We start from the raw sequence: 20884 nt of genomic DNA, 5'->3' as shown, positions 1-20884 counted from the left end.
TTAGCCCCCGCTCCCCAAAGTTTTGGGGGGACCAAAAAGTTGCTACTTTAGACTGAGGAACATTCCCAAAGTTTCAAACTTCTATCTCAATTTGGAAAAAAGTTACAGGGGTGGTCAGTGACTTTTGGATAACCCTGTATATTCATCAGCCTCTGTTTGTTTCTTCAACAACTATAGATGAATAGGGTAAATTGAATAATACAATAATGAAGCATCTAAAGAGACTCCACTGAAAGTTTCTATTTGAGGAACTATTCTATCGATGCGGTAGTGGAATTGCATATTCGCTAAATTGAAGGGTTATTAGAAGCCTCTATTTTACTGGTGTAGAATGTGGAAATTGTAGTCCGCGCACAATAGAATCACACATCGATGGCCATGGCCAAAGTGTGAAACCACGTATCTCCGTTGGCGGCGTTGCAATCTTTCCGCCATACTTTATTTTTCCTGTGGAAACCCACGTGATTTCTCTGAAACTTCTTTGATTTTTCTCCTCTGTTGGCAGAATATTCTGTACACATTTTAAGCTATAAAGTTGGTTTTTTTTTTCGGAATGATAGAAATATAAGTTGAAATTTTAGACTACCGCACTGGAGATACGTGGTTTGGCCATCGACATACACAGCGGAACATTACTAAAATCAGCCGCTAGGACACCGAAGGTGTTCGCTTTATACTAGTGCGAGCGATTCACCGCTCGCTCATAATGGAGAGATTTTTTTTCCCACACAAAATAAACTGTGCAAAAAATACACTTTCAGACATTTGAAATGTCTTTAAAAAGCTTATTTTAACTGTCATTATATGATTTAACCGTTATTATATGAAACGGAGAGAGTAAACTTACCTAAAATTTTGTTATTGTTGAAAACTTTACTAACAGACATGCGAGCCTTTTTGATATTGAGATCTAGGTCTAATTTGTCGAGGTGGAAGTAGTCCCTCTTCGTCCTCTCTTCTTTCACCGTCGACATGTATCCTTTCACCGTCGCCAAGATATCACCTGCACACAGACAATTTAACATGTACATGTATTCATTGAGCATGTACTAGCCAAAAAATGTATGTATAGGTACAAAAAAGCACAGTTTAAAATATTCTCATTTATTCCTTCACTCTACACAAAATAATCGCACGCCTTTTTGGAAGCGAGACACTTGGCTCCTTAATTGGATTGTATTTTGCAAAAAGGAACCACAAGCATTCCAATGTCGCTAAGATTGTGCAACCTTTTTTCACCTTGCAAATAGAAATTGATCATCTAGAAATGTTTTATCTTTACTTCCTAAAAATTATGAATTCAAGACGAAAATCACTTTTGTAAATTTAATATTTTTCATGATTTCTGTACTTTTTTGCAAAGAATTCAAGTCATTCAATCCTAGCAACACTGGAATGCTCTTGGTTCCTTTTTGCAAAATGCAATCCAATCATTGTATTTACTTTCAATATCAAAGTAGAAAAAAAAAAAAAAAAAAAAAAAACGGTGGCCAGACATTTTACCCAATTTTGCTTGATCCAAATATTTCATTGTCCATTTATAAAGTTAGTCAACTTGTTTTTTTTTTTTTTTTTTTTTTTTTTTTTTTTGTGCAATGCTCTATGAACCAATAGTTTACTTAGTCCAGTCATAAGCAATGAGGTGCTAAGATTTTGCCAAATAATGGAATGTAACCCTTAGATGCCCAAGCCGCGTCACCGAAGGATCGCTGAAAGCACGTACTCCGCAGGTTCTATGAGCCTGGTACATCCGAACTGAGATGTAGAAAGGTCTACTCTCCAAATACGTCTTAAGAAAAGAACAAGACATCAAATTGAAAATTACAAAATCAAATATCAACACAACCGAAGATAGGAGAGACGTTTTTGGGCCTGGTTTTTGTAACTTTTCTCCCGAATCAAAGCGACAATTCATTGGCAGCAAAAAACGGAGCATCGCGAGCTCACACTTCGTGCCATACCGCCTTCAATTTTGCAGATGCAACACGGACACCCATCAGGCACGAATATTTGTATCCTTGCGCCTTCATCAACGCGCGACCTTTCCCTTGATCTGTTCTCATGTTGTGTTGGTACCGCATGTCTTATTTGTAGTGGTGCTTCAAGGGCTGCGTTAGCAAAACAGCCGGAGATAGGAGTGATGTAATCGGGCCTTGTTTTTTACCTTTTCTCCCGAATCGCGTGATATCTCGTGGCGGCATAGAGCGGAACATTGCGAGTTCACGCATCGCGCCTTCAATTTTGCAGAAGCGACCCGGACATCCATTAAGCACGAATAGTTGTATCGCTGCGCCGTCATCAAAGCGAGTTCTTTCTCTTACTATATTTCCTGTTTTTTCGGTTCCGTTTGTCTTATTTATAGCGGTGCTTAAGGGCTACGTGAGCAACACAGCCAAAGTATGACTTGGATTAAATTCGTTGACCAAACTGGACATGTGAAAAAAATTGGGTCAAGGGTCCAGCTACCAAAAAAACAGATCTTTCGTTCCGTAACACAAGTATTTAGCGTGGGCACTAACCAAATTATTGATGGAGCAACTATTCATGCTCTACGGAGGTGGGATTGCATAATCGGGAAATTGAAGGAGATCCATTTTTTCAAAACTGCGTTGACCTACTTAAGTAAATCATGGTTAAAAAATTCAATAGCGCAACCCTCAACCCAAAAATCTCAGCCATGTTTTCAGTATCACAATGTTGTCAAATGTGTGGAAAATTTTACAAACGATGAAAATAATTGAAACTTTGCCAATTTCCAGCAAATATGCAAATATTTATGATACAATTGAGACGCTCTCGGTTTTTTTCAATATTGCAAGTATGTTTACAATGATCATGAAGTTGCCAATTTTCCTGAAAAATTCAACGATTTCTAAGATTACAACGACGTCGTGGGACCTTGCCTTCCGAAGGTAGAAAAATATATAAGTGAGCATCTTATAGAAGTTCTATACGAGATTTCTCATATCAGGCCAGAACCCGAGACTTTTTGGCCAAAGTTTAGGGTGCAATCGCCTTTTAGCTCTCTAAGCTAGTTCTAAGAGCTAGTCGGGAGGGCTAGGATAATCTTGAAGATCCTTGAATTTTCCAAGAAAATTTTCAACGTCATAATCATTGTAAACATAAGACTTGAAAGTTTAAAGGAAATCGAGAGCGTCGAAATTTCATCATAATTGCATCACTCTTGGTAGAAATTGGCAACGTTGCGATAATATTTACTTTTATTATTAAAATCATCGGTAACAACGATCAATTGTCATTTGACAACGTTCTGACACTTAAAACTTGGCTGAGGTTTTCTGTGTTGAATAGTGCGTTGCGGAGTATTTTAAACTACTATTTTATAAAGTGTCGGACCTCCTTCAATTTCCTGTTTATGCAATCCCACCTGCTCATAGTGCTAAACAAAGATATTCATAGAAAATTTGATTAGAATCCAATTACGTTCATGCACTTTTAGAATGCAACGAACGACTTGTGACAATGAACGAGCTTGTTAACCTGTTTCTAAGTCTTGCATTTTCAGAAACTACATTGGCTCCTGATCACGCAGTAATTTTTTAGATTTCTCCGAGCCGTTTTTCCCTCCGAAAACGACTTTAGAAGTTAGACAGCTTCTTGCAGAAGCCGGGGGGTAATTTTGACGCCGTATAGGATTGCCGCTAAAGCGCGGGCAAACGCGGTGTTTTAAAATTTTGAACTTCAAAAGTCGTTTTCGAAGGGGAAAACGGCTCGAAAAAATCTGAAAAAATTACTGCGCGATCAGGAGACAATGTAGTTTCTGAAAATGCAAGAATTAGAAACAGGTTAACAAGCTCAATGGACTTCATTTTGCAATGAGGAACTACAAGTTGTGGTTGATCCGTAAAAACACTCATGTACATAGGATAATTGGACTGCATTTTGCAATTTGGAACTATAGATTCCGGCCCAGTTTAAGAACAACGTATGTGCCATTAGTTTCCCTATACACATAAGTGTTTTTTCAAATGAGCCAGAATTTATAGGTCCAAATTGCAAAATGCAGTCCAATTAATGGTACATGCGTTGTTTTTAAACTGAGAATGAAATTGTAGTTTCTTATTACAAAATGTAACCAAACTAACGATCGCCTGCCTTACTCCGCAAAAAGTTCGTAAAATTATTTCGCGTAGGCTCAAGTTTTCCCCTTCTTGCCCTCTGAAAACGTGCAGAAAAGCACAAAACTCGAGTTCAGGTCCATCTCAGAGATGCTTAGGACGAATACGCGATGTCACTATGTCACGGCCACTCCCCCCACTTACGCAATCGGTGGCGTCCGATGACGTCGATGACGCAGTTAGATTTCTGGTCATTTCCTCGAACACTTTCAACTCGCTCCACACCAAAATTCAACCTTGGCGCGTCGCGTGGATAATGAACTCACCGCTTCCTTCACGCCCTCTTCATCTCTTCCGAGTGGTAAAATCCAAGATTAGGCTCGGAAAAAGGTAGAGCTCTGACTTTCTGAGGAAAACGTCGTATGGAGAGATATTCGAGTGTAGCTGGATTAGCCCAAATGAAATATTTATTTTTGAAGAAAATTATGAATATATTTCCTTGGAATTTTCAAATACGCTAGGATTAATTAAACTACATTTTGCAATGAATAAGGGCCTAAAAATTCTCATCCATAAAATCACCTGACTGCATAGGAAAACTAGTGGCACATACGTCGTTTTTGTAATGCGCCAATGCAGTCCGATTGCGTATAAAATTCCCTGAAAAAATTGATTGACAAAATTCGTAAACATGTAATTTTGGAACTTTATTAGAGATGGACATCCAGATTACTGTCTCCGGTGTTACCATAGTTGCAGAATTTCATGAAAGTTTGTAAAATAATGTTTCATGGTGAAAGTGCGTGATTTTCCATGAAATTCATTTAAAATTTTTGCAAGGATGTCGTATACCATGAAACGCATAGTAACAGTAAAACCTTAATTTTGAAATTTTGAGGAAATAAAATATTGTGAGTGAAATTTGATTTTTTCAACGACTTATTGGATAATTGTCGCGAACTGCGCACGCAACCTCTAAAAATCGTTGAAATTTCACTGAAAATGCACTTTTCAGCGAAATGATTGTGGGGGTAGCAATAAGAGCCAAAATCCGTGGCCTACTCCCAAAATCCCAAGATTTTCCAATAATTTGCAGTCGTTAACGTATATATATTTTATAGATTCATTGGTCTCTTGGCGACATTTACAGACTTCAGCTTCGAAACGGAAGAAGAAACTTGTTTGCGAAGGCAAAAACCCACGAAAAATTCGCTTTTTCTCTGTGTCTTGGGATGGACTTGACTTCGAGGATTGTTCTATGAAAATGTTCCACCTAAACGTCAAAAGTATCTCTCCAAAAGGGGGAATTAATCCAAAGAAAGGACGAGCGTTGGTGTAGGTTAAAAGAAACTACAAATCTTGCTCAGACGCCTACATATTTTGCGATTTCGACAACGTTGTAATAAATTTAAAAAATCAATAAGTTTTTCGGAAAAGTGACAATGTCGTTACAGAAATCAGTAATAGTCTACCTCATTGACACAATATTTCGACGCTAAAATGAAGTTCAGGCATAAGAGAAACAAGGACATCACTCTTATTTTGTATCGCGCGTGACGAACACTAGACGAATTTCATTAAAACGCTCGGATGCAACTATTCGGGCTCCATGAACGTCCGTGGTTACATACACACAGGAATGTAGGCGTTCTGGCTCTCTCTGAACTAGCTGCTTTGCCCTGAAAGGCAAGGTAGAAGAAACCAAGGGTGTCACTACCGCGGTGGATGACGTTATTGAACGAATATTTCAAAGCGCGATATCTCGGTTAATACTGGACGTAGAGAGTTGCTGTTTGAACAGCTCTTATTATTTTTAGCTGATCTACAAGGAACAAGCATCAAAAAACGTTACTGTGACCAGCGCAAGTGACCCATTACGGGGCGGAATTTACTCTTTTTGTGGAGTGTCATATACGCTTATATGGTGCTAATTTCACTTCGCACTCACATTACCGGTTTTTTTTCCCGCCGCGAATTTTCACTCCCGATTTTAACGTCATCGACTGAAAAATTAGAAAATACTCGGGCTACCGGAGTCCGAGCAGATTTTGGGCCTTATCGTAACCTATCCCTCCTTTCATCCCTCCTTTCATCCCTCCTTAGCATCTCTAGGTATGACACACAGAGACGCGAGACCCTCCACTCGTATCTCGGCTATGGTGGAAGCTTTTACTTTCGGGACTTCAACATTAAACTGTTAACTTACCTACACGGTTGATTTTCAACAACGTGTTGGCAGTTTCGTTCTGCAAACAAGCCGAAGTTACGGAAACAAGAGTACCTATATGGGAAACTTGTTTGGTTCAAGACGTCACCCGAAGCTCATCATCCACCATGTGGGTACGTCAACAGCATTGACTTATAACGCAATCTAGACCGCGCACTAGGCCCGACTTTGGGCGGGGGAGGCAAGACAGCCAGCGGGGTAAATCAGGGTAAAGACGCGTCTTCAGCTTGGTTGATACAGCCGTATATACGAATAGCGTACCAGGCAACATCACGCACAGGCAAGACTGGCAATACTGGCATTTCCATTGTCTCGGTACGAATTGCAATCCGGGTTGCCTATCGTCTCGCCTGAAGGGACTCTAGTCTCGCCGAAATTTCCTAATGCGGTATAGATTGTATTATACGTCAATGGTCAACAGCCGAAAAAAGAGTGATGACTGTTGCTCCCTTGTAATTGTCCATAAGGAAGTGTTGAATTTTCGGGAGTAAAAGCTTCCACCTGTCACCAAGAGGCCAGTGGAGGGTCTCTTGTCTCTGGGCACTTCACGCCGTATTTCTGCACCACTGCGACAGACGTGTGTAAAAAGAGGTGCTTTCGTCATGGATCCTTGGACTCGTCACGTGCGTGCATCGGGTTTTACTCACCGAAATCAGCGTGGAAAGTTCCATTGCCGCTGGCCGGTATGACTATGAGCACTCCGCTACTCGAGTAGTGCGAGTCCATCACTAGAGCAGGAATTCGGATTTTGGCCTCGAAAGGTTGTGAGCCTCGTGACAACCTACAAATAGGAACAAAAACAAATCACTACAATTGTTCCACTGCCTCTAATATGGCTTCCGAGATAAAACCGCGGGTACCCATACCAGAACTTCCCTGATGGCGAAGAGAGCAGTAAGTGCAAAAACAAAGTATTGAGAAAACGGGCTCAGAAGTATCTGACCAGAAGGCTTTATTGTAAGAAGCCTCCGCTCTTTGTCAAATTGCCACCAATCGTCCGAAGGACTCTTAAAAATCGTTTGGACTTTTAAAAATGGACTGATTTTATTTCAATTCCAATAAAAGGGTATTTTGCATTTTCATACTAGGTTATTGTTAGGCAAGACAGTATGTGAATGCTATCTTCTGCATGCTTTCGTGGTTGCATTTTGGACGCACAACAAACGCATTTTCATGTTGAAATTCGCGGAAGAGGGCGGCACTTTACTCGAAAGCACTGTCTTCATTGGCTCTCTGGAGGAATATTGTCACTTACTGCTGTCTTGCCTAAAACTACATCATTTTTGCGCACTTATGGCTTTCTCATATGTCTATTTTGTTATGATACAATTAAGATGAATTTTGCTGTTTTAGCAATTTCAGTGAATTCATCTGACAGAGTTTAGACGAATTTTGAAGGAAACTCGATTTCAAAAATTTGCCACTTACTGCTGTCCTCGCTATCACGGCAGAACAGATAGGACCGATTTTTGAGAAAATAGAGGAGCCGTGATACCTAAACAAAAACCTACGGACTGATTATTGAAATTGATAGGTAAAGCTAGGGACAGAGAAGCAAAGGGAAAATAGCATGGAGCGATCCTATTGGTTGAAACGAGTCGTCGCTCCCTCACGAAAGAACGTAACTATACATTTCAATGTTGCCAAATTTCCCCAATTGCGCAAATTTCATTTCAACTAAGAGGATCTTGGGCATCTTTAACTTAAAATTTCACTGCTTTCTTTTTCTGATCCCATGTAAAAATCAGAAAAATTTTGGACAAAAATTACATAAGCTCACTAGTACAATCCTGCAAAGAATTGAATTGTTCGGGTCAATCTCGAAAGTTTGGACTAGAGTTATGTTCTTTCGTCCGGGAAATGACAGGGTGGTTTTTATATAGACTAAAGGGGAAAACGATGGACTAACTGTGAAGTCTCTCGCGTTTTCCTCGAACCTTTCCTTGAATATTTTTTAAAAGTTAAGAAAATTCACAGTGATTTTGAGTAACTCAGTTGGTTTCATAATCTTTGAAAGAAAAAAGTGGGAAAACATGAATAAAGAGTTGCGAAGGTGCAGGCAGTCAGATTCACATATACTTCCGTTTAATCTGGGGTAATGGAGAAATAATAAGTCTCACATTTTTGAAAGTATACTCACTTCAGTTTAGTGATGGTGAAATTGCTGGCGCCTCGCAAATCGATATCTCGTAGCGTTATTTTGTATCCGTCAGGACCTGTCGCCAGAGCTAAAGAGAAAGGTTCCATCCTGAACGGCTCTACGGAAGGCAACTGGATGTCAGGAATTCCTATAACAGACGAAAGCTATGAATTATGGCACACACTATAATTTTCAATATTGTCATCAAACACGCATGTTACTTGACTGTCATAATACTACACTGAGAAAAAAAGTTCGGTAAATCCGAACTAGTTTGGATCATATGGAACCACGATTTTGTTCGGTACACACAACCGAATTATTTGGTCTGTTCAACCGAATTGTTCGGTTTGTGCAACCGAACCATAATAAATTCTTACAGTTTGGTTCAGTGGACCGAAAAGTTCGGCTGAGCAGACCAAATAATTCGGTCGTGTGTACCGAAGAAAATCTTGGTTCCATATGAACCAAACTAGTTCGGATTTACCGAACTTTTTTTCTCAGTGTACTAAAAATTTCGGTACAGATAACGGTTAAGTGAAAGAAAAGCGTATCCGCCAAAAAAAGTGTTTTATTTCTCGCCCAATTTCTCCGATCCTGCTTGTGTGATCGTGGTTTTATTGCGGGTGGTATGAAGAACACTGTTAAATTGTTTTGAACAGAGATAATGAATTGGACTACATTTTGCAACTGGGAACTGCAATATCTGGTTTGACAATTTCTGAGGATACTCGTGTGCATAGGAAAACTAATGGTCCACTCGTTGTTTCTGAACTGATCCAGATATTATAATTCCTAATTGCAAAATGTAGTCCAATTGTCGGAGGAAAAGTTTTTTCGTGGTTTCTCGAAACTTGACTTATGATGGTTACACCCTTCTTCAAATGAACTACATTCTGCGGTTGGAAACTATAATTTCTCGCTCAGTTTAGAAACTAGGTATGTACCATTAGTTTCCCTGGGCCTATAAGTGTTTTTACGGATGAACCGCAAATTTTAGTTCCGAATAGCAAACTGTAGTCCAAATAACCCATTAAGTTCTTGTTGCGGCAGTAATGGAAACATAAATATTTAACATTATCTTCCCTCAACCGGGCTTTACAAATGATTTCAAGCGCGTCAACGTTTTAGCGTCGCAAGAATTCTAGGAAATTCCAGAAATTTCGAAATCATGCTTGAAGTTCCCGTCCGGTGAATCATATACGGACGTATTTATGCTAAAAGGGACTATGTGCATAGGGTTAGCGTGCAACATAGTTCCTTTTAGCATAAATATGTCCATATGCTCTTAGCACAAGGAATATCTCATTATGGCAGGTGCCGGATTACTTCAGACGCGTCACGTTTTCGCACTTGAGACCGCTCAACTGCCGTGCTGAGGAAGAACAGCGTATGTGCCCTCGGACGTTGCCAAATTTCCTTGGACAGAACACGATTTTCGGGAAAATTTATGATTTTTCTCCGGATTTTTCAGAGGATTTTGTTCATAATTTGATCGAATAAAAATATCGAAAAATGTCAATGAAACATATCGACGGTGTAAGCCGGTAATCACATAACTCGGTTTTCGACGTCGCAGACTTCCTGTCACACGTTATTTTTTAAACGGAAAACTACTCAACGGTAATTCTTTAAAACTTCCGTGATTTTCCTTCCCTGTGCGAAGAAAATTCTGCATAAACTTCAAGGAATGATGTCAATTTGTTCTCTTTTAAAAAAATAACATACAGGCGGAGGTTTTCAGACACCGTAAACGAGTTATGTGATTGCCGACTTACACCGTCGATATGCATAACTTCTTCAAAAATAAATATTTTCGAGAGGGAGTTTGGCAACATCCGAATGTTCATACGGCGTCTCTCCTTAGCACGGTAGTCCAGGTTCCAAGTATTCGTCCTTTGCCAACAACAGCATCTGTTGAACTGGTGTAATTCGGAGACCTTCGGCTATTCCGAGTTTGTTCTTCCATTATCTACTCATTCGAGACCGGAACAGCCCGAAAACATGGTGAGCGGCCATAAAGTTCCCACGACCAAAATTAAGTTGTAAAATCGCCGATCACTTCGAACACGGTTTATAGCCGTGCTAATTACACTATTAACCTGACGAAAACGTTGTTTCCGACGGAATGGGTCCGGTACTTCCGATGTAAGGAACAAGGCTATTAGTAGGGGAATGTTGTTCCACTCATCTGAAAAATTATCCGATAACTTTTTGTGGTGCTGCAGGACAATATGTGCCCAATGGTTCTGGGAAGTGAAAGCACGCACTTTCCTCAACGATTGTTCCGTAGGCTAAAAATTCGACCTCACTAGGGGAATCCACCTAATTTTTAAAATTTGAATAACATCGCACGGTTCGTTTCAGAGGGAGGTAAATAAAATAGTGTTGCCCACTCAAAATTCCTTCGGGATCTTGAAGTAGGATGCATACACAGTCATTTAAGCCTAAAATCAAAATATTCTATCGAGCTCTTCGAAAATAAAATCGATTTTTGTGTTTTTGGCGCTAAAATGGCCTTCAAAACCGATCAATGATTCAATTCCGATGGGTTGTGCATATGCAAAATGGTACATGTATGATGAAATCTACGTATTTTTGGACCAGGAATCGATTGAGCAGGGTCCCGAATCGGTTCGAAGCTTCATTGACAGAAAAATGGGCCTTTTTTGGGATTTTAGGGATGTTTTGGGCCCATTTTTTCCCAATTTTGGCGTGAGAAAATCTGTGCCGTTATGGGTATTGATTATTAGGTAATTTCGGGCGAGAAATCGAATGCGCTTGGTCCCGAGTCACTCCGGGGCTTCTTAGGTCGAAAAATGTTTCTCAGCTTGGTTGGGTTAAGATTATTTGTTTGACCGAAAAAGGAGGGAAAATAGTTATTCTGCATATAAATATTATAAATCCACAAGAGGAGTTCATTTTTCGAGTCCAAATTTATACCGTCTCTTCATAAAGCGCATACGATTTCTCGTCAGAAGGTCTTTGAAAAAGAGAAATTGATGTGTATGTGTGTGAACCCGTCAATCAGTGCAGATCAGCATGCGTGCGCACTGATATCATTCTTCACAGCGCATGATCAGATCTGAGATATGCATCGTGCTTTCATGCAGGAGCTTACACAGTGGACTGGCTGAAGGAGGCCAAAGGTCATCAAATTATAGAAAAGTTTCTTGTTACTTATTCAGGAGTCTCATTTTAAAGTCAAAGAAAGGCCAATTTCAGCATCCAGTTTGAACATAAAAGACAAAAAATATTTTCAAAGCTCTTCCGGAGCTCCACCTGGGCCTACAGCGTATTCTTGGATTAGGAAGCCCCGGAGTGACTCGGGACCAAGCGCATTCAATCTCTCGCCCGAAAGTACCTAATAATCAATACCCATGACGGCACAGATTTTCTCACGCCAAAATTGGGAAAAAGTGGGCCCAAAACATCTCTAAAATCCCAAAAAAGGCCCATTTTTCTGTCAATGAAGCTTCGAACCGATTCGGGACCCTGCTCAATCGATTCCTGGTCCAAAAATACGTAGATTTCATCATACATGTACCATTTTGCATATGCACAACCCATCGGAATTGAATCATTGATCGGTTTTGAAGGCCATTTTAGCGACAAAAACACAAAAATCGATTTTATTTTCGAAGAGCTCGATAGAATATTTTGATTTTAGGCTTAAATGACTATGTATGCATCCTACTTCAAGATCCCGAAGGAATTTTGAGTGGGCAACACTATTTTATTTACCTCCCTCTGAAACGAACCGTGATCGTTCGTACGCAGATTTCATTGCGCCGAAGCTCAAAAGTCACCCTAAAAGCAAAGATTACTAAGGACTCCAGATACCGCATTGGAATAAAACACGGCCCCCTAGTCCCCTGCAGCTCCAGGGTAGGCAACCTGTTTAGCGGTATGCCATACTTCGAGCTAACGAATATACTGTTTGCCGTGTGTTTGACCGGTTTCGCCGTGCTGTGCTAAGTTTGGTTAAAGATTCACTGTATTAAATTTTCTTATGTCTTAAATCGTTAAAAAATGCCGAAAAAACCAAAAAAAAAAGAAAGAAAAAAAATTAATGCAAATAACTCTGCTCAATTTTCTGAGTCCATTTAAGTCCACTGGTGAGTCCACTCGTGACTAAAATGAACAATTTTCGCAATTTGCCGTTCATAATCTGCACATTCGAAGTGCAATTTCCCAATTTCCCATGCGCTTCCATTACAGGTGGGCTAAAGTATGGCATACCGCTACACAGGTTGCCTACCCTGGCGCTGCAGGCGACTGGGGGGCCACTTCTTTCCTACGGCAAGTATACGGCGTGCGGTATCTGGAGTCCTTAGTAATCTTTGCCTAAAAGTCAGACCTCTCCCGCATAATCTGTAAAATAGCTCATAAGAAAAGGGACATAGCTCGGGACGGATTGGATATAAAGTTTTTGATTGAAACTGTAAATTTTGAGGTTGATTTTGTCATAATTTAAAGTTATGGGGACTTTTCCTCAAAAAAAAGTTTGACAAAATAAACCAGTGGAGCCAATGGGAAAATTAGGCAACTCTCGAATGTTCATACGGCGTTTTTCCCTAGCACGGCAGTACCTATTAACCAGCCGCTACCCCCATTGAGATCGCTCCGTTTTACCTTCGTCATCTTTATCTATCGTTTTCTCTATAAATTTCAATAATCAGCCCGTTGTGTGGCTGTGCGCGAAGTCCTTTCGAGAAGGGAGGAAGTTGGTATCCCTGTCTCGAAGAACCGCGATCTCGGTGAGCATGCGTCACCTAGACGAGGAAGTGTTGGTTTAGGTGTAACCACTTTCTCCGGTGCGAGATTAATGGCACATCATGAGACTGGTCTATATTTTGCAACGTCCGGCGCGGACGTTGCTCCAGTCACTTCGGGAGGATACAATCAGAGTACACCTAGTTCTAGAAGGATTTCTATTGAGACCCGATCGCGGATTGATGATGAAGGAGGAAAACGCGGATACAGAGACAATATCGACGGTGAAATTACCAAACCACGTATCTCGTTTGCGGTGTTTAAAAAACTACGCTCACATTTTATTTTGTTGAAATAGACCAAATCAATATCATTCCTTGAAATTTTCACAGAATTTTCTTCGCACGAAGAGGAAAAATCACAGAAATTCTCAAGACTGAACATTAAGTAGTTTTTCATTTAAAAAATAAAGTATGACAGGAAGTCTGCGACGTCGCAAACCGAGATACGTGGTTTGGTAGTTTCACCATCGATATCTGTTAAGAAGCAAGGCAGTCGAAAGGTACGAAAAAAAAAACAAAATGAGATCACCATAGATCTTATCTTACATGTGTTAATTCTGTGTATTTTGGACCGCGTTAAGCAGAAGGGAACCAAGCCACATCAGCTACTGCCAAATTTAACTGGGCAGTTTAATTTTTTACATGAAAACGGTTGTGCGAACATTTGTGCAAATTTCAGTAAATTTTCTGCATAGTACGAAGTAAAGTCCATAGAATTTTTCAAGAAATCCGCACAAACGTTCTCTTGTGAAACATTAAATTGCCTAATTAAATTTGGCAATATCTCATGTGGCTTGGTTCCTTTTTGCTAATAACGGTCCATTTGGAACAAATAACATCCTAAAATGGTCATTTGGCAGCAATGTGTCACTGGCTTTTATTAATTTTCATTGATTTTCGGAAAGTACGGAGTCAACTAAGTTTTTACAAAGAAACGCCGTTTTGAAAATTTCAAAAAAAGGACCCGTTTCGAACGATCTTTTTGACGGGAGCTGATGACGTGGTCAGGTGGAGGTCATTTGGCAAATTACACCCACGGATGACCATTGTGCAAGAATGTGTCAATGGCGACCATTTTTCCTTCAATTCATTTTCTGAAAGGACGGAGTGAACTAGCCTTCCATGAATATCTTCAGATTTTTTTTAACCCAAAATGGCAAAGATATTTCTAAGCATTTTTCATCTCACCTCAACTATCGTAATGGTCTCATGGTGATACACCAATGGAGAAACTCCTATTTCTGACGAGAAATGAATGGTATTATTTCGCGAAATCTGACAATATCGGTCTTGAATAATGTGCCCTGTGTTTTTGCGGTTATGCAATTGCAGTTCCCGCGTTTAACTTATGCGCTTAGCCTTACGCGAGAGTTGTCGCGCGGAAACGACCACATTTTGTACTCATGAATGAGAACCGAAGGTTCAATGATCCACTCCGTGACAGATTATTTTTGTCCTCTGCTGACCTGAGGTGATGTCATTTTACAACCTTAGACGGCAGCAACTTTTACGCAATATATAACTTTGAGTTCAGTGCTCCGGCATTTTTTTTTTTTTTTATTTTTTATTTTTGTTGCAACTCTAGTGACAGTGACTGATGAGAAGGACTTTTCAAGTACCTGTGAACATTCTTTGAAAACGTAAAGGGAAACCCTATTCCAGTATTTTTAAGCAACATTTTCGAAAATAAGTCTTTAAAAAACTACTATAATTTTTTCATAGGTGGATCAAGGGGGGCGAAGGGGATGAACCAAAACATAGCAGGAGGAAAAAGGGAAGAAAAAAAGAAAGGTGGAAGGATGAAGGATTTACATTTGGTAATTATTCATGACGAAATTGACTCCAACGGTATGTTGCTTTAATATTTCGAAAATTTTGGAAAGAAAGCTCCCGAAGATCTCCCGCCCTCCCCCCTCCCCTCCGTTTGGAGTGTCTGGGCTCGCTTATGATTTTTTTTTTTTAAAAAATGTTAACATTTTCGGTCGAGAAAAAGGAGAGATTTAATAAAACAGTTTGGTCTTGTGCATATGCATCTCCTCACATTTTAACTCAGCGATTTGAACGTATAGATAAAAATCTTTAAAATCTATCCTTTTGATCACACAAGTAGGTCTCGGCTAATTAAATTGAAATACTGCCTACTAAATTGTAAAAATCGTTTAAACCTCTTTAAAATTACGCAAATAAATTCGCTACATCAAGTGTGCATAAAAATAAAATAAAACATTGGAATGAAACCCGTATGAGATGTAGATATCGTTTCAATGTTCAGCAACTTAAGTTGTCTGCTTCACGCAATAATCAGATTTCAGTCCGGCCCCTCAGTTGTACATTCTTGGCGAGTATCTCTGAACAAAACCGAAGAATGTGCAACGCTGCGATTAGGAAATTCATTAAACTCGGGTACTCAGGAATAAAAGGGAATGGTAAAAGGAATTTAAAACATAATCTTTTTTAATCTAAAATATTTTACGGCAGAAATGGCCGAATCCTAAGGAAACGCCTGGCTTTTTAATAGTCCGATCAAGAAATTGTGTACTAAAAATTCCAATAAAATTACGATATCGAAACACGAGAAAATAATACGAAAGAGATGAAAAGTTAAATGGATGAACTTGACTTAAAAACTTGGCTCTGAATTTAAGCCTCGGGAAAGAGTTACAATCACGTTTCCTTAATGGTCTAAAATTCCCCAGCGTGATCAATTAAGATTTTCTGATACCTGAAATTCAGTGACTTTTCCGGTTTTCGTCGCGCTTCGAAAATAAAGGAGGGACATTATCGATGTATCGATCAAATTTACGCGGACAGAGTCGCTTTAGTAAATATGCCATTATGTAGGCCAATCGGATTGATTTCGATTGATCTGGTACTGCGAATTCGATCTGAGATTGTGTCAAGTCCATCACATTATTTGATCATTCGTAAGCTTCTGTGGTGTTTTATTAAGCAATTTATCGATCGTTACATAAATCGCACATTGATCCGGAAAATGATGTTGAAAATTTATCACGGGGAAATCCTCCAGATAGATAATTTCATTTAAACTCCTTATCAGGTGAGAGAAAAGCAGGAAAAAATGTATCTGTAATTTTTATTTACGAGCACCAGTAACCTCTTTGAAACAATCTTTGCATTTTTCATTATCAATCAATCACTGCATTGTGAAATCAGTATGGAACGTCCGGTAGCCAACTTACCTCTGACTAAATATGGCCTCAGATGGTTCACTGCTTGTATTATACATTCTGATAATTTTGGGTCTGCTTCTCTGCATTGCTTAATGTAAGGTGCTGCAACAAAAACCAGAGAGGAAAAATAAGTCACATGAACAAACTTTAACAATAGGTACATACGTGAGGAATGCAGTATTTAAAGTCGCACTGGAAACCCTTAACGTCCATTCACTTTGAATTTCTCGCATAAGAATTTAAATTACGAGTTTACACAAATTTACGAGTTTCTTAAATTTTGCGTATATTTTCAGTATCTTGGATATGCGGGTTGCATATTCAAAAATACGAGGCGTTCTCGCTTTACAAAGACTGTAGACTATTTTGACTGCGGCGTCTGATGCAACTATTCGTGTTCCACGGATGTGCGTGTTGCATGGTCAAAATTGAAGGCGCTTTCGCTTTTCTCACTTCCTCAGATATGCATGGAACTCGTAAGTTGTAGCACTGTAATACTAGAGTAACAGTGTGGGGAGTAATGCCAGTTGAACATATTTATGCCAGAAGGAACTAAGTGCATACGTATTGCGTGTAACGTAGTTCCTTTTGGCATAAATACGTTCAGTTAGCAACACGAGACCAGTGTATCTAAGGCTTATAATTATATAAATGCATGCAAATTAGTAAAAGCAGTATTGATCTACTCGTTATAAATAGTAGATTAAGTAATAGTTAATAATTTAAATACTTTAATGCATACGATCAATGATATTTTGAGTGCGTCGATTTTGGCGGGTTTTTTTTTGCATTTCCTCGTATTTTAACTTTAAACTGGAGTATTTTGGAAAAAGACCGATTCAATTATCATATTTGACATTTTACGCTCTTATCCTTTTTTCAAATTAACCATTTTGTACGTTCATATGTCCCTAGCTGAAGAATTACGGCAACTTAACCCAGAAAATGTTATTTCCTTCACATGGACAACATTTTCTATAGTTTTCGCAGTACTTTTTTACGAATAAGGAAAAAATACTGGCGTTTATTGCTGATTCACTCGCGAAAAAAATATTTTGGCAGTCGGGCAAGGCCGCTGAAAGTTCAGCGACCACTCCGTTATGACAACCTGAGTCCATACCTTGCCGATCCCTTGCGTAAGGGCATTATTGATTCCCGTAAATGATGATTATTAATGTTCCTACACTATTACACAATGTCCAAAAGGTTCGGTCAAATGGGCTCATCGTCAACTCCATCATTAACAACCCGAATGGTACGGAAGAATTGAAAGAAATTATTTAAATGGAAAGGAACTAACTTCATTGTGACCTGGACCATGACTACCTTAAGAGTACAAGCGTATAACAGGATCCATGCCACGATAGAATTGGTTCCTTTTGATTTCGTTCAAATATCGATGCTTATGGATGATGAGTGAGATCTTTGGTATTTTAGTGTATTTTCCGAAGAAAATACACTATTTTTCAATTTCAGGTAGCCGTTACAACCTTAATTTTTAGCTCCCCCAAGCACATTTGCAAGCTTGACCATTAATTTTAGACTTAGACGAAGATAGGATGTATTTTTTCATAGACGGCACGCGGCGGACGGTCTTGTCAAGAATTTTTTAGGGGGGAAGAGGTCCGATCACACTAAATTCGGCAAAAATTTATTTCGTTCTGAAAATTTTTTGAACCTGTTTCTTCAGCATTTAAACGGTAGACCCTCGGAAAAATGATTAAAAATCAATGGAGTTTATGACTATAAAAAGACGGGATTGATTTATTTCGTGTTGCTTGCGCAAGGGAGTATATCGACGATGAAATTTCCAAAGCACGTATCTCGGTTTGCGACGTTCCAGACTTCCCGTCATGCTTGATTTTTTTGGAAAACTACTCAACGGCAATTTTCAAGAACCATCGTGATTTTTCTTCTTTCCGCGGGGAAAATCCTGTGAAAACTTCAAAGAATTATTTTGTTTTCTTCTCCTTTAAAAAAATGAAATAGGGGCGGAAATTTTAAAGTACCGCAAACTGGATACGTGGTTTGGAAGTTTCACTGTCGATGCGGCACTTTCTGTAGCGATATTTGAGTTTTTGCGTATCAAATGAATAAAAAATTGTAAAAGGTTAGAGGTCGGCAAAAATAGTACCAAAATCGCAAGCTGCACGGTTCCATGTAGGGATGAGGGAGATAAGAAGGCGCACTTTGACCGATTAAGCACCAAGTTGATACCCCATGTGAGCGTTAAATTGTGCAATTTTTTCGCTCACCAACATACTAATACGTTGGTAGCATGTTGGTACGAACATCTCATTCCTCCTCCTCCTTTTATTCTCTTTCTTCACCAATTCTTCTTCTCCTTTGCCATCCTTCTTCTCCTTTTTCTTCTTCCTCTCTTTCTTTCTCTGTTCTACCTGCTTATGGTATTCGTCATCTTCTTCTTTTTTTTCTCTTCGTCTTTTCCCTCTCCTTCCTCGACCTTTACTTCCTCCTATTCTCTCCACCATTCTGTTCCTACTTCTCCTTCCATCAATTTCTAATGCAACTTGATGACAAATGTTAAAAGTCCCATATCAACGGTGAAACTACCAAACCACGTATCTCGGTTTACGACGTCGCAGACTTCCTGTCATACTTTATTTTTTAAATGAAAAACTACTTAACGTCTAGTCTTGAAAATTTCTGTGATTTTTCCTCTTCGTGCGAAGAAAATTCTGTGAAAATTTCAAGGAATGATATTGATTTGGTCGACTTCAAAAAAATAAAATGCGAGCGTAGATTTTTAAACACCGCAAACGAGATACGTGGTTTGGTAGTTTCACCGTCGATATTCTAAGTCTGCCAGAAGAGGGTTAATGACTTTCGAAGGATCCCGGAGGAGGCTGGATGTGTAACACTCCTCCACCGCGGGTCAAAAGCTCAGTTGGGCCGGGCGTGTGGCAAGCGTACTGACCGGCGGCGAAACATCGATGAGCGGTGAGCGGGTGAGCGGTGATTGGCGATGGGTGGTCAGTGACCGGGCGGGCAACGCAACGAACCGTGGGTGACCTCCGCTGGTCCACTTCGCGTCCGACGACGTCGACGTCCTATGGCGAGCGCAGGGGTGAAGCGTGAATTTTAAAATCGGATCCTTCGTGAATAATCAGGAGCAGGTTGCGGCGCACGTCCGTTACGTCATCCGCGAATGAAATGCATCCGAACTGGTTTCGGTGACCCCGCGCCCGGCTCCCGGCTCCCGCCAAACTCACCCGCTGGATTTTAGGGTGGATTTTAGGGTGGATTTTAGCCATATTCCGTCCCTACTCCAACAAAGGAACGTAACTCCACTTCAAGGTTCCAAAATTGGCTCCAACCATCCGGGTTTTTTACAAGAATGAACCTAAGCAATTTTTCACAAACTGATTGCCGTGGACGCAAGGGTCGTAAGACAGTGTGTTGGAATTTTTTAGCCAACGTCGTGCGTTAAAAATTCAGCATTAAGCTCGTATCTCAATACAAAGCGACGGTGAAACTACCAAACCACGTATCTCGTTTGCGGTGTTTAAAAATCTACGCTCACATTTTATTTTTTGGAAGTAGACCAAATCAATATCATTCCTTGAAATTTTCACAGAATTTTCTCCGCAGGAAGAGAAAAAATCACAGAAATTTTCAAGACTGGACGTTAAGTAGTTTTTCATTTAAAAAATAAAGTATGACAGGAAGTCTGCGACGTCGCAAACCGAGATACGTGGTTTGGTAGTTTCACCGTCCATATTCCGTCGCTGCTCCAACAAAGGAACGTAACTCCACTTCAACGTTGCAAAATTGCCTCGAACAATCCGGGTTTTTTACAAAAACGAACCTAAGCAATTTTTCACAAACTGATTGCCGTGGACGCAAGGGTCGTAAGACAGTGTGTTGGAATTTTTTAGCCAACGTCGTGCGTTAAAAATTCAGCACTAAGCTCATATCTCAATACAAAGGGAAAAGGCACACACACAAGCACAAGTTTCCCTCGAAGAGATACGCTGTTTAACTATGTTTAACTATGAAAACAGCGTATCTCTTTGAGGGAAAATTGTGCTTGTGTGTGAGCTTTTGCCTTCTGTATTGAGATATCAGCTTTATGCTGAATTTTTAACGCACGTTGGCGCAAAGCGCTTCGGGGGGGGGGGGGGGGGTTGGACTGCGAAGCGGTCAGGGGGCGTACCTCCTAGATAAAAAGAATGAGTGGACTCATTAAGATTAACCGTTGACTCAATTTCCATAACACTTGAAGGATAGCTGAAAATTTTGAATCAAAACAGTATTTTCAAAGGTTTCCTTAACTGCCAGTAAATCATGTATTTTGATGATCCGTGTTTGTTCATTAAGTCGAAAACATTCATTGCGTAGCCATCTTGTTAAGAAGAATGAGTATGTACAACCATCAACTCAAATCAACCATTAAATCAATTTCTCTAATATCAAAAGAGTAGCTGACCATTTTGAATCAAAACAGT

At 39.7% G+C, this 20884-nt stretch overlaps 1 protein-coding gene across 1 annotated transcript in view; it reads right to left on the bottom strand.

Annotated features, from left to right (window-relative positions):
- The window catches only part of LOC109039388 (protein takeout), a 35477-nt gene that overhangs the window by 2318 nt on the left and 12275 nt on the right, over nucleotides 1-20884 (bottom strand). Inside the window, exons 2-5 of the mRNA XM_019054861.2 lie at nucleotides 16425-16517; nucleotides 8447-8594; nucleotides 6954-7087; nucleotides 848-1003 (exon numbers count right to left, since the gene is read on the bottom strand). Coding sequence (XP_018910406.1) covers nucleotides 848-1003; nucleotides 6954-7087; nucleotides 8447-8594; nucleotides 16425-16517 — 531 coding nt within the window. The remainder of the gene's footprint in view (nucleotides 1-847; nucleotides 1004-6953; nucleotides 7088-8446; nucleotides 8595-16424; nucleotides 16518-20884) is intronic.

This window comes from Bemisia tabaci, chromosome 7 (genome assembly GCF_918797505.1).
Source record: "Bemisia tabaci chromosome 7, PGI_BMITA_v3".
Classification (NCBI taxonomy): domain Eukaryota; kingdom Metazoa; phylum Arthropoda; class Insecta; order Hemiptera; family Aleyrodidae; genus Bemisia; species Bemisia tabaci.
This window is presented reverse-complemented; position numbering and strand designations above follow the sequence as displayed.